Raw genomic sequence first — 13,678 nt, forward strand, 5'->3', positions numbered from 1 at the left:
TAGTTGTTCCGCCGCTTCTTCTACACCATGCGCTTCGAAAGTGGTAATAGTTATAATTGTTATAAATTAGATTTAAGTGATGTAACGTCAATAAATTTTACCTTGTATCCAATTTGGAAAATAAATCTATTCTATTAACCTTTCTTTTAATTGGCTGTTACATATACATAACTATACCAATACCATTATTTTTAATTTTATATTAATAAAAACCGCCATTTTCATTTCCATCAAGACCGAATCAGTTAGAGACTGTAAATATACAAACATTCAATTGACCCCTCAGATTACTAAATGATAAATTACGTATTATAATAATTATGTTTTAATCAGTAGATATCAGATTATAACCGGAACTTTTTGGACTTGATAACATGATGAACACAGGCGTAGGTAACTTATTTAATAGAGACTCAACAATTAATGTATAATATACCTATTCTAATGAAAATCAGTACGTATACTATCCTACTAATATTATAAATGCGAAAGTTTGTGAGTATGTCAGGATATCAGTATGGATGTTTGTCACTCTTTCACGCAAAAACTACTGAACCGATTACGATGAAATTTGGTATGAAGGTAGCTAAAGACCCAGAAAACATATAGGCAATTTTTTATCCCGGAGTCCCCTCGGGAATGATTCCAAGCGGATGAAGTCGCGAGCGGCCTCTAGTATTCTATAAAAGTGTTAACAAAACAATCTGCATGCACACGACATAATTTACTGAAGGCAAATAAAAACTTTTATTAATTTAAACTAAAAAATATAAATTATTCAAATTTTTACTTCTCGGTAAGGTTCCATATTGAAAAATATTATTTTTTCGTTGTCCATTTGACAGACCTACTGAACCGTACATTTGACAAAAGCATATGTAAGGCAGATAAATTAATAATTGCTTTACTATTTCTTTGAAAGTACCTAGAACAACTACTAACCTACTAACAAGGAATAAGTAGATTCAGAGACTGGTAGTTTGTTTTTTTTTTTTGCATCGGAAGTTAGTACTAAAACCTTCGCAGACAGCAAAATACAAGCCAATCAATGTTTTTGTTTTATTTTTATTTATTCTTCTCCTGAGATTTAGGCCCCTGGAAATAATTAATAATTTTCAGTTAATAATGAGATACTAGCGCCATCCTTTAAAGATTGGAATATGTAGCCAATGAAAAAACCAGGGCTATAGAACATTTTATTCAAATTAAAAAGTTTTTTTTTTAACTGTGTAGTTACGTGGAACATTTTGTCTATACCTAAACTTTTTTAAATGTTTAGACCCTTTAACTTCCCCTGGCTTCTAGAACTTCTTCTAAAGATAATAATGTCATTTTGTCTAAAAAAATATGCAGTCAATAAATTTTATTTTTATCTTTATCACATAAGGATACCTACCTATGTCCAGATAAAAAATAATCTGCAAATTAGGGGGTTAAAATAAATCATTTTATTATTGTTTAACAATATCTCCAGTGTTAACATTACATCAATAAAATTAAAAAAAAAAATTGTGTCAATTCTTCTACATATTTTTTTTTCTTAATAAAAATGCCTGTGGCCACAAAAAGTGCAGTATTAAATGTAGATCTTTTGGAAAAGGAATGGTATATAGAATCACCCTGGGGAAAAATAGCGGGTAAGTACCGTGGGCTCAAGATACAGTTACGACACCTCGCCTTGATTGGAGTTGACTCAGGTATCTGCTGAGCCGTGTGTACCTACCTCATACATTTTCGTACAACGTTATTTCGTGCACACATATAGCCAAGTCTGTATCATTTGCGGGGTAGACGGAGCCAACACTCTTGAAAAGACGAAAGGCTACGTTTAGCTGTGTGGCTTAATGATGGAATTGAGATTCAAAACGCGACAAGTTGCTAGCCCATCGCCTAAATGAAGAATCCCAATTTTATAAGCCTATCCCTAAGTCGCCTTTTACGACATCCGTGGGAAAGAGATGGAGTGATCCTATTCCTTTTTCTAGTGGTGCCGGGAACCACACAGCACTGCAGTTGAAAACATTAATAATATTGATGGAAGTTATTTTTTTTTTAATCTACCTACCTTAATATATGTGTTAAATACAAATTAAGTTAAATGCTACGAGTATCATTCACATCATGTTGACATTCGTGTTTTCAACAGTGATAGCGTGGGGGGACTGCTTCGACCCCCCCGTGCTGCTCTGCCACGGGCAGGTGGACTCGGCGGCCTGCTTCCGACCGCTCGTGAGACTATTGCCCAGGGACTACTTCTATATCGGTACGTTGCGCGAGTTAAGGGTAGTAAACCCCCTCAATTCAGACTACTAATTCAACTGATGTACTTTATGATATACAAGAAAGATTTTAAATTGAAATGAATTGAAGACATGGAATGTTCCTATTCGAAAGTGCTGAGAACCACACGAAAATAAATAGTCATATTTATAATCTCTTTTTCTTTAAAGAATAGGACCACTCCATCTCTTTCCCATGGATGTCGTAAAAGGCGACTAAGGGATAGGTTTACAAACTTGGAATTCTTTTTTAGGCGATGGGCTAGCAACCTGTCACTATTTGAATCTCAATTCTATCATTAAGCCAAACAGCTGAACGTGGCCATTCAGTCTTTTCAAGACTGTTGGCTCTGTCCTCGCAAGGGATATAGACGATACCATATGTATGTATGTTGTAATCTCTTTTACAGCTATGGAGCTTCCAGGGAATGGCAAGTCAGATCCAGTGCCTCCTGGCCTGATGATGGGTGCCTGGGATGTACTATACGCCATCAAAACTGTAGCTGATCACTTCAGATGGGAGAGCTTCATTTATATCGCCCATTCTTTGGGGACGTTATTAGGTAAGTAGGTATTATTGAACGGCCTCTGTGACGCAGCGGTAATACGCTTGTCTGTGCACCGGAGGTCCTGAGTTCGAATCCCGGTCAGGGCATGATGAGAAACGATCTTTCTCTGATTGGTCTGGGTCTTGGATGTTTATCTATCTAAGTAATTATTATAAAATATAGTATCGTTGAGTTAGTAGGTATCTCGTAACATAAGTCCCGAACTTACTTCGAGGCTAACTCAATCTGTGGAATTTGTCCCGTATATAAGTTCTTATTTATGGTTCATTAATAAGTCGCCTGAGGTTCAATGCTAGCCATAGACTTCTTCCAAGACTGCAAGAATCTACCTGGTAGATGGAGGGATACATACATACATACATACATATGGTCACGTCAACGTCAGAGCCAACAGGCTTAAAAAGACTGAATGCCCACGTTCAGCTGCTCGGCTTAATGATGAATAGAATAGAATAAAATAGGTTTATTTTCAAAATTGGATAAAAGGTATCACTGACGTCACATAACTAAAATCTAATTATAACTACTACCGCTTCCAAAGCGCATGTGTAGAAGAAGCGGTGGAACAAACTACACTGTAGCATTTTCATCGGACGTCAATTTACAAATAAAGATCTCTTAAATCTAAATCGTGGACGAATGCACATTGTCGGTCGATGGAATTGAGATTCTAATAGTGACAGGTTGCTAGCCCATCCCCTAAAAAAAAGGATCGCAATTTCATAAGCCTATGCCTTAGTCGCCTTTTACGACATCCATGGGAAAGAGATGGAGTGGTCCTATTCTTTTTTTGTATTGGTGCCGGGAACCACACTATCAAACGGATTGTATTTCATTCAAACAGGCAAACTCTACAGCGTGACTTTCCCCGGTAGAATCTCCCTGATAGTAGACTTGGACCCTACAGCAGCCTACATAACGGTGCCGCCATCAGAGCTGCCGAAATGGTACAAGCAATATTTCACCAGCTACTTCGACAAATACAAGAAACTCACATCGCCGAGGGAGAATGCGCCGAAGTACACTTATGAAAAGGTATCTAACAGCAGTGCCGTGTGGTTCCCGGCATCAATAGAAAAAAGAATAGGACCACTCAATCTCTTTCCCATGGATGTCGTAAAAGCCGATTAAGGGGTAGGCTTATAAACATGGGATTCTTCTTTTAGGCGATGGGCCAGCAACCTGTCACTATTTGGATCTCAATTCCATCATTGAGCCGAGCAGCTGAACGTGGCCATTTAGTTTTTTCGGGACTATTGGTATACTCTGTCTACCCAGTAAGGGACGAGACGTGACTGAAAGACTAAGACGAACGCACCATGATCAAATTTTTTCATGTCCTGACAGAAACTGACGGCCTTTGTGACTCAGTGGTAGTGGAATAGTAATTTTGGGCATCATTGAAGCCCTCAAGAATAAATAATTTTCCCCGTTTTTTCACATTTTCCATTATTTCTTTGCTCCTTATAGTTGCAGCGTGATGTTATAGAGCCTAAAGCCTTCCTCAATAAATGGTCTATTCAACGCAAAAAGAAAACAGACAAACAAATTCTTCAGATTTATAATATTAGTATAGATAATTGGACAACTGTACAAAAATGGCAAGATCTTGATGGTAACATTTGTCTTCAGGCGTTCTCCATGATGAAGAAAAACCGAGGTTTGACAGACGACGCGACGCGAACAGCTCTCGAGAGAATTCTAGAACCTGCGGGGAAAGGGCTTTACAGGTAATTCGAGTTCTGAGGGGTTAGTGCGAGTTTCACTTGATCAAACATCTGACACAACAGCCAAAAGACTTTCCACTAGAATCTAGTGACTAGATACTTTAAAATGGCTAAAATACATACATACACACATATAGTCACGTCTATATCCCGTGCGGGGAAGACAGAGCCAACAGTCTTGAAAAGACTGACAGGCCACGTTCAGCTATTTGGCTTAATGATAGAATTGAGATTCAAATAGTGACAGGTTGCTAGCCCATCGCCCAAAAAAGGATCCCAAGTTTGTAAGCCTATCTCTTAGTCGCCTTTTACGACATCCATTGGAGACCTATTCTTTTTGTATTGGTGCCGGGAACCACACGGCACTGCTATGGCTAAAATCATATTTTGTTTTGCAGGTTTACATTCGACCAACGCGCGAAAATAATAACACTTCCTCCCCTCCCTCCGACATATCTCAAAGCTTTAATGACTTCTATCCCCACTCCTACCCTGTCCATCCTTGCGGAAGAATCTATTCAAAATGGCGCATACAAGATGGCCGATTTTGTGTTTGAAGAAGATCTGAAGAGAAAATATCACGTACGGAGAGTGCTTGGAAATCATGATGTTCATGTTAGCTATCCAGAGAGAATAGCTCCGCATGTTGTGGAGTTTTTGGCAAAATATAGAGTGGTAGAGGTGTAATTATGAGTTGCGGAGTAAAATGGAAGTATTATCTCCAACTCTGAATCAACGTCATTGGCGTTGTCAATGTTTCCGAATTTAAAAAGGTGGGCTGGTCCCACTATCGCCGTCCGGGCTGGTTATTTACGTACGCCTATGACATTAAAATAAGGGTCAGTTCCCATCGGAACGATACTAGGCGTCATTTTAAAACGACATAAAATTTAACGAAATTTACGTATTTACATAACATTTCCGCCACACCTATTAGATAGTTTGCTCTTATCCTGTAAAAGATTAAGATAAAATTTTAATCTCTTCCATTAAATTTCGCTTCACGTTTCACCGTGGTGTGAATTAACCCTATGAACTTAAAGTAATGTTTTTAAATCTGTGTCTAAGAAGAAGGTATGTGTGTAAACAGTTAAAAGTTTCATAAAACTTAGCTAATTTTAACGTAACTTATTTAGCATAATAAAACAACTTAAAACTGGCTTTGTTTCTTGTTCTTTTTGCCCCAAATCACATTGTATCACCCCCTCTTCAAGCCAATTTCTAATATAGAAATTTATACTCTTCGTATATTATATTGAATTTTTTTTTTAAAAAGGAACATTTAAAAACGAAATAAAATTATTACTAACTGATAAGTGCTGTTATAGCGTCAATGACTTTTTAAAAGATATTGTGACATAATTATTATATTTTATTTTTATTAAATATTAATTGATGACATTATTGCTAAATATATATTAATTTTAATTTAGTAGATATAAATTAAGGCGAATTTTAAATTTTTAATTTATTATTGAATGATTTAAATTTTAAATGAAAAAAAATGATCTGACTGCATTATTGTACGTCTTGTGAAGACAGATCACAGTGACACGAACTGTTTTGTATCATCTTTTCTACCTGTGTTTCCGCAATAAAGAGATTTGAATAGATAGATAGCATTACCATACATACACTGTTACTGTGTGCAAGTTACCAACAAATTCCCTGCGTGGCCACTTCACTTTGAAAATGCTTTTAATCCGTCAGTGTCTTCACCCTAAGATCAAAAGTTTAGATTGCCAAGAGCAAGGTTTGAACGTTTGCCTAAAAATAATTAAAAACAAACCATATATGTCAAATCAGTTGTCAAGATTATCAAATCGTGAAAATAACAGTAAATAACAATTTTTGTGAGAACAAGAAGTGAGATTATTAAAATTAAACATAATTTTTCTATTATTTGCGTAAGAAAAATTATTATTTTAAAATGCAGGCGTTAAAGCATGAAACAGCTATTTTATCAAAAGTTTAACCAAAGAGGTTATAAAGTGTAACGAAACGGCATTACAGTAAAAGGTTAGTGTTAAAGTTACATTAATAATTAATGTCGGGCACAACTTTTGACTGGTCAAATAAATAGTTATAATAACGAATTTCCGAAGAAAATTCTGATCATCCAGCTGGTAACCTAATCCGGTAGATATGACCAACACGAAAATATCATATTTGTGTTCTTTAGTTCAATAAGACTTAATTTTTCAAAGTTAGATCAGAATGGGATAGAAATATATTTCTTATTGAATGTTTTGAAATTACATATCATGTCTTTATTCTTCAAGGGGTAGCGAGGGACAAAAGTCTTGAAAATACTCAAATTACATGTTCAGTATGATTGATAGTTGTCTTTTTTTATTCCATACATACATACATAAAATCATGCCTCTTTCCCGGAGGGGTATGCAGATACTACCTCTTTCCACTGGCCACGATCTCTGCCTACTTCCTTCGCTTCATCCACATTCATAACTCTCTTCGTGCAAGCTCGGCAGTTTCGGGTACTTTTGACCTGACCCTTTACCAGGACGTCCTTAATTTTTTTATTCCAGATGGCGCTATATCTGAAGCAGGACTTCTCTCCGCCTGTACTCTCTCGGAGATGGATTGCCATGCAGTTTAGACCGAATATGGTGACAATACATATAATTACATTAGTTACAATACTAACCAATGCTCTCAGGAGTCGCTTCGTGTAAAAACCTGACTCTCCCAATAGATAATGTATCTAGCATTAAGTCAGCCAATTGTATTTTGTACAATGAAGTTTAAATATTGTGCCGTGTGGTTCCCGGCACCAATACAAAAAAATAATAAGACCACTCCAAATCTTTCCCATGGATGTCGTTAAAGGCGACTAAGGGATAAGCTTACAAACTTGGGATTCTTTTTAAGGTGATGGGTTACCAACCTGTCAATATTTGAATCTCATTTCTATCTTAAAGCCAAATAGCTGAATGTGGCCTATCAATCTTTAAAAGACTGTTGGCTCTGTCTACCCCGCAAGGGATATAGACGTGATTATATGTATATATGTATGTATGTATGTATGTTACTTTTAATATAAGTCTGTGTCATGTTTAGATTGTGGAGAAAAAATGAAGAAATTTGAATTTGAAGTTGTTGTAATGTTTCTAGGTCATCAACAGCAGACGTCACATAGAATCTATACTGGAGAGCGGTCTCCTGTTCAGGGAGGATAGCGTGAGCGTTGAGCAGGCGGCGCCGGGCGAGCGCGAGGTGTGGCTCGCGGCGGGCGGGGGGCGCTCGCTCACGCGGGGCGAGCGAGCGCTGGCCGTAATGGCCGCCGCGGTCGCTGTTGCCGCGTCGCCGCCGAGGAGGTAACTATTTATTTATTTATTACATACATATGGTCACGTCTATATCCCTTGCGGGGTAGACGGAGCCAACAGTCTTGAAAAGACTGAATGGCCACGTACAGCTATTTGGCTTAACGATAGAATTGAGATTCGAATAGAGACAAGTTGCTAGCCCATCGCCTAAAAAAGAAACCCTAAGTTTGTAAGCCTATCCCTTAGTCGCCTTTTACGACTTATCCATGGGAAAGATTTGGAGTGGTCCTATTCTTTTTTGTGTTGGTGCCGGGAGTCACACAGCGTTATTATTTATTTATTTAAAACTTTATTGCACAAAATAAAACAGGATTCGAACCCGGGACCGCCGGTGTCGCAGGCAAGCGTACTACCGCTTCGTCAAAGAGGCCGTAATAATATAGGGAGGGAATAATGAATTTGTTTATATATATCTGGGTGACGTTCTCGGCGGACGTCACAAAAATATAAGATGAAAAAAAAAAAACATAAAATGTAGTAAAAATGTATAAGCATCGTTGTGTTAGTATCTCGTAACAGAAACTTCGAACTTACTTCGAGGCTAACTCGATCTGTGTAATTTGTATACATATATGTATTTATTTATCGATACTAATAATATAAAGCTGAAAAGTTTGTTTGTTTGAACGCGCTAATCTCAGGAACTACTGGTTCGAATTGAAATATTCTTTTTGCGTTGAAAATACCATTTATTGAGGAAGGCTTTAGGCTATATAACATCACGCTGCAACTAAAGCGCGAAGGTCTCTGCCTACCGCTCCGGGAAAGAGGCGTGATTGTTGATTTGTATGTATGTACTAGCTGTGCCCGCGACTCCGTCCGCGTGGAATAGTTATTTTGGGCATCATTGCAGCCCTCAAGGGTGAATAATTTTCGCCGTGTTCTTTTCACATTTTCCATTACCTATTTCTTCGCTCCTTACAGTTGCAGCGTGATGTTATATAGCCTAAAGCCTTCCTCGATAATTGGTCTATTCAACACAAAAAGATTATTTCAATTCGAACCAGCACTTCCTGAGATTAGCGCGTTCAAACAATCAAACTCTTCAGCTTTATAATATTAGTATAGATGTATGTACATTTTGTTTCAGTTTCAACCGCTCTATCGTCCTCAAGCTAGTTGCGTACGCGTCACTTCCGTTCATCATCAGAGCGTGCCACCGCAGCCTTTGTGCCGGATCCCTGACCAGCCTGCTCGCCGCCATGAGACGCTATCTCGCTCTGGCGCGCGCGGCGGCCGCGTGTGCGAGGGAGAGCGCTGCGGTGCACGCCCAGATGTGAGTTGTCTTTTGATTTTCTCTAGGGAGCGAGCTGCGTTGTTTTTTTTTTAATTCGTCTATATCGCTTGTGAGTTTTTTTGGTTTTTTCTAGGGAACGCGCCGCGATTTTTTTTTTTAATTGTAAGTATACATGTTATCTCGTCTATATCGCTTGTGAGTTTATTCTTTTTTTAAAACGACTTCATAAAAGAAGGACGTTCTCGATTTGAATGTATTTAATTTCTATGGCATCAACCTAAGTAGCATTGCCGACCTCCGTGCTAGTTGAAATATCATGACGATATTGTGTGAAACATTGGCTCTTTATGAAGAAGACTTAAAAAGACTGATAGGCCACGCTCAGCTGTTTGGTTTAATGATAGGATCGAGATTCAAATAATGACAGGTTACTAGCCCATCGCCTTAAAGAAGAATCTCAAGTTTATAAGCCAATCCCTTAGTCGCTTTTTACGACATCCTTGGGAAAGAGATAGAGTGGTCCTATTCTTTTGCCGATTGGTGCTGGGAACCACATGGCACTAAATAAATAAAAAATATATAAGTATTAGTTGAAAGTGGACATATACGGAGTTTCTTTTAGTTTTATGAGTCACAGTCTGGGTCTGACTCTGGTTCATAAGCAGAGATCGGAATAGGTAGATTGATTTTATGTACTTGCATCATGAATTACCATAGAAAGCATAACATGGATAAGCCTCTTTTCCGGGATTCCATTTCAATACTTACACTTACAGTAAACTACATTGTCCGCGGGTAACATAGGACTACAATTTACGTGAACGAAGTCGGGGGAAAACAGCTACCACTAATTATTCTTCATCCCACTTGTAAAAATTCCGGAAAAAATCTTAATAATTTACAAATCCCGTAATCCCGGGCGGAGGCATGTCCATATTAATATATACGTTTCAGTTCATTGGCCCCAATTCAATCTACCTATTCCGATATTTATTCATAAGAGAATCCTCAGAGATCAGAAGGTCACAAAACTTACATTATCTTCATTATCTGTGTAACTTTTTCCTGCAGCGAGTCAATAACCTCGGTGATATCATCCTGTAACACGCTCCTGGTGCGGCAGCAGAGCGCCCTGGCGGTGCTGCTGGCCAGGGCGTCGTCGGCGCTGCTCAGCAACACGTGGCTGAGCGCCGAGCACGGCTGGCACCACGTGACGCGCTGCGACGGTGACCTCACAGTGAGTAGTGTACACACGCACACTTTTTAAGGAGGTCAAATGTGAGCCGGTTTTGAAGGAGGTCACGGAGGTCAAAAGGGAGTCACTTTAAGGAGGTCACGGAGGTCAAATGGGGTCACTTTTTAGGAGGTCACGGAGGGCAAAATGGAGTCACTTAAAGGAGGTCACGGAGGTCAAATAAGAGTCGCTTCGGTAGGAATGTCAGGAAAATCATGGAAGTCAGATGGGCGTCGTTTTGTATAGAGGTCAGATGGGAGTAGCATTTTATGGAGGTCACGGAGGTCAGATAGGAGTTTGTTTTTTAAGGAGGTCGGGAAAGTCACGCAGGTCAGATGAAAGTTGTTTTTCTAAGGAGGTCACGGAGGTCAAACGGGGTCGCTTTGCTAAGCAGGTAACTTTCCTGCAGAGAGTCAATTACCTCGGTGATATCGTCGTGTCACACGCTCCTGGTGCGGCAGCAGAGCGCCCTGGCGGTGCTGCTGGCCAGGGCGTCGTCGGCGCTGCTCAGCAACACGTGGCTGAGCGCCGAGCACGGCTGGCACCACGTGACGCGCTGCGACGGTGACCTCACAGTGAGTAGTAGTGTACACACACACATACAAACAGCCGCAGTGTCTTTTGCAAGGTCACGTCGCTTTTTGAAGGAGGTCACGGAGGTCAAATGGGAGTCACTTTTTAAGGAGGTCACGGAGGTCAAATGGGAGTCACTTTAAGGAGGTTACGGAGGTCAAATAAGAGTGGCTTTGGTAGGAATGTCAGGAAAATCACGGAAGTCGTCCTCGTTTTGTATGGAAGTCAGATGGGAATCGCTTTTTATGAAGGTCACGGAGGTCAGATAGGAGATTATTTTTTAAGGAGGTTACGGAGGTCAAACAGAAGTCGCTTTGGTAGGAAGGTCAGGAAAGTCACGGAGGTAAAATGGGAATCACTATGTGTACGTATGTTAATTTGAATATATATGTATTACCAAAAGATTGTCGTTTAGCTCCCCGCCATGAAGCCTATCTATCTGAATGTGGGCCTTTCAAACTCTTCCAGTCTACAGCAAAGCATAAAGACGTGATTATGTAAATTTAATTATTACTTTCTCTATTGTTACAGAAAGTACACTATACGTTTCTGGTGGTCCAGTCCACTTTTTTGAAGCACGTAGCTATGGTCCATTTCATACCCCCCTCGCACGCTCGAAAGGTTCACAAGAATCACAACGAAATACTTTATTGGTTACATTACACTCTCATACCGCAACTAACTGCGGAATTCGTCGAAAACTATGAAAGTCTAGACAGAATGTACAGGCTGTTGAAAAATTTCAATGTTAGTGATGATGAAAATAAAAAATTAGGTAATGCAGCTATAGATAATTGGCTTTATAGTGATGTACATAGCGGTGTAGCGAGAACGTGTCTAGAATTGAAATTGAATTTGAACAAATGCAATTCCCTTGATATATTTCTCGATTCGTGCGCTATGAACAATAAAGAATTGAATTTGGATGTGCTCGACAAAGATATAGATGATATTGTCGATGGTATAACGAAATGTCTGACCGCGATGCAGAATTCGCAAATACGTTTGCGCAAATTAAAAAATAAATTCAACGTGAAAATAGCGGTTGTGGAAAAAGAAAAAGGTGATGAGGAGACGAGTGAAATTTTGAAAATCGAAGATCGAGAGCCGGTAGTTAGGGATGAGGTTTTTTATTTTGTTAAAACTGTTGACGATGATGTTAAAACTGTGCAGCCAGTTGATTCTGTTACAGCTCCTGGGAAGAAGGAGGTGGAGAACACTAAAGTGGTTCTCAGTGAGCTGAGGAGGAAGCTGGGGAAGCGGGAAGATGTAATGCGAGAAAGAGAGAGGCAAGCTCTAGTCAAAACTATGCCGGAATTCAAAGATAATGTCCCAGAATTCCCAAGGCAGATAAAATTTGAAGAATTCGTCGAAAGGAAAGGAGTGATCAAGAAAATTAAAAAGAAATTAAGAAAAAGAAGATTGTTTAAGAAATATAGGATACATTCAAGAAAAAATAAACCTATGAAGTACAGATTAAATATTAGGAAATATGAAGTAGATCAAGATATTGATACTCCTTATTACGAAGCTAATGCAAAGCTTAATGTTAAAAGTAGGCTTGTTACATTTTGTAAAAAAAATAAAAACATAGTTGTAACGAAATGGTGTAAATATGTGCAAATGCCGACTAATTCGAATAAAAACGAAAAATTTAACAATTCTAATGTGGCGTTAGATCTGAATGCTGATAGCTCTATAGAAAATGCAATGTCTAACTTTAAATTTTTAGAAAAAATTACTGACGACGAGTCTAGTTGCGACATCCCTGCTGAAAACGCACATTCTATGTTCAAATTTTCAAAAGTAAATCTAAACGAATGTAATGAAAATCCGGAATCTAAATTTAAATTTTCAAAGCACGATTTAGAACTAACTCCGACTTCGTCGGACAGCGATTTTGAAATTTCGAAGGAAAAGCAAATGGCGCTTTTGAAGGACGCGCGGCGTCACAGGGCGGTTCGAAAAAAGAATCATCCCGCCAAACGAGCGTCCATAGACAAAGATGTAGATGAGAGTTTGAAGCCAATAGAGTATAGTTTCGGGACGGGAATGGCTATGGCGTCCGTGTTACAAGTCAATAATAATGCGAGATTACATAATATGGCGCAAGAAGAGGTGTTTATTGGTGACGGCGAAGTATCCAATGACAGCGGGAACGATGAAGACGCTTAAACGAACTTTTTTCATACATACATACATAAAATCACGCCTCTTTGCCGGAGGGATAGGCAGAGAAAACATCTTTCCACTTGCCACGATCCCTGCATACTTCCTTCGCTTCATCCACATTCATAATTCTATTCATGCAAGCTCGTCGGTTTCGGTTGACAGGTTGACCTGACCCTTTACCAGGACGTCCTTAATTTGATCAAGATACGTTCGTTTAGGTCTTCCCACTCCGACCTTTCCCTCCACACTCTCCTTGTATATCTTTCATTCGTCCTCTCCATATGACCAAATCATCTTAACATACCCTTTTATATTCCTGTAACAACATCTTCTTTCACATCACAACATTCTTTCATAAATATTTTCAACGGCCACGGATACAAGACAATTATGACTAAGGCCTTTCTGAATTTATTAAAATCTTGTGGCCCTGCGTTGTCCTGACAATAATGGCAGACTAAAAAAATAATTTAATTCATAATTATGTTCACCTTTTTTCCCAAAAAATATTTTCATATGTTTATGATAATTGAACGC

The 13,678-nt window shown here is 38.9% G+C and overlaps 2 protein-coding genes across 3 annotated transcripts; both read left to right on the forward strand.

The window, feature by feature from the left end:
* The first annotated feature begins 1,435 nt into the window (after positions 1 to 1,435).
* LOC106135360 (serine hydrolase-like protein) lies at positions 1,436 to 5,719 on the forward strand. 2 transcript variants are annotated; one of them, XM_060953301.1, is made up of 6 exons: positions 1,438 to 1,637; positions 2,147 to 2,263; positions 2,690 to 2,842; positions 3,693 to 3,883; positions 4,481 to 4,578; positions 4,974 to 5,713. In XM_060953301.1, the coding sequence occupies exons 1-6, from the start codon at positions 1,550 to 1,552 to the stop codon at positions 5,260 to 5,262; spliced, it is 936 nt and encodes a 311-aa protein (XP_060809284.1). In that variant the 5' UTR covers positions 1,438 to 1,549; the 3' UTR covers positions 5,263 to 5,713. The 2 variants fall into 2 exon arrangements, with proteins under 2 accessions (XP_060809285.1, XP_060809284.1); XM_060953302.1 differs by lacking the exon at positions 2,147 to 2,263 and having other exon boundaries at positions 1,436 to 1,637; positions 4,974 to 5,719.
* Positions 5,720 to 6,353: 634 nt separating this feature from the next.
* On the forward strand, positions 6,354 to 13,678 carry LOC106135357 (uncharacterized). The gene is made up of 6 exons (XM_060953157.1): positions 6,354 to 6,594; positions 7,125 to 7,205; positions 7,711 to 7,913; positions 9,016 to 9,201; positions 10,806 to 10,971; positions 11,501 to 13,678. The coding sequence occupies exons 2-6, from the start codon at positions 7,125 to 7,127 to the stop codon at positions 13,142 to 13,144; spliced, it is 2,280 nt and encodes a 759-aa protein (XP_060809140.1). The 5' UTR covers positions 6,354 to 6,594; the 3' UTR covers positions 13,145 to 13,678.

This window comes from Amyelois transitella, chromosome 31, assembly GCF_032362555.1.
Source record: "Amyelois transitella isolate CPQ chromosome 31, ilAmyTran1.1, whole genome shotgun sequence".
NCBI classification, from domain to species: Eukaryota; Metazoa; Arthropoda; class Insecta; order Lepidoptera; family Pyralidae; genus Amyelois; species Amyelois transitella.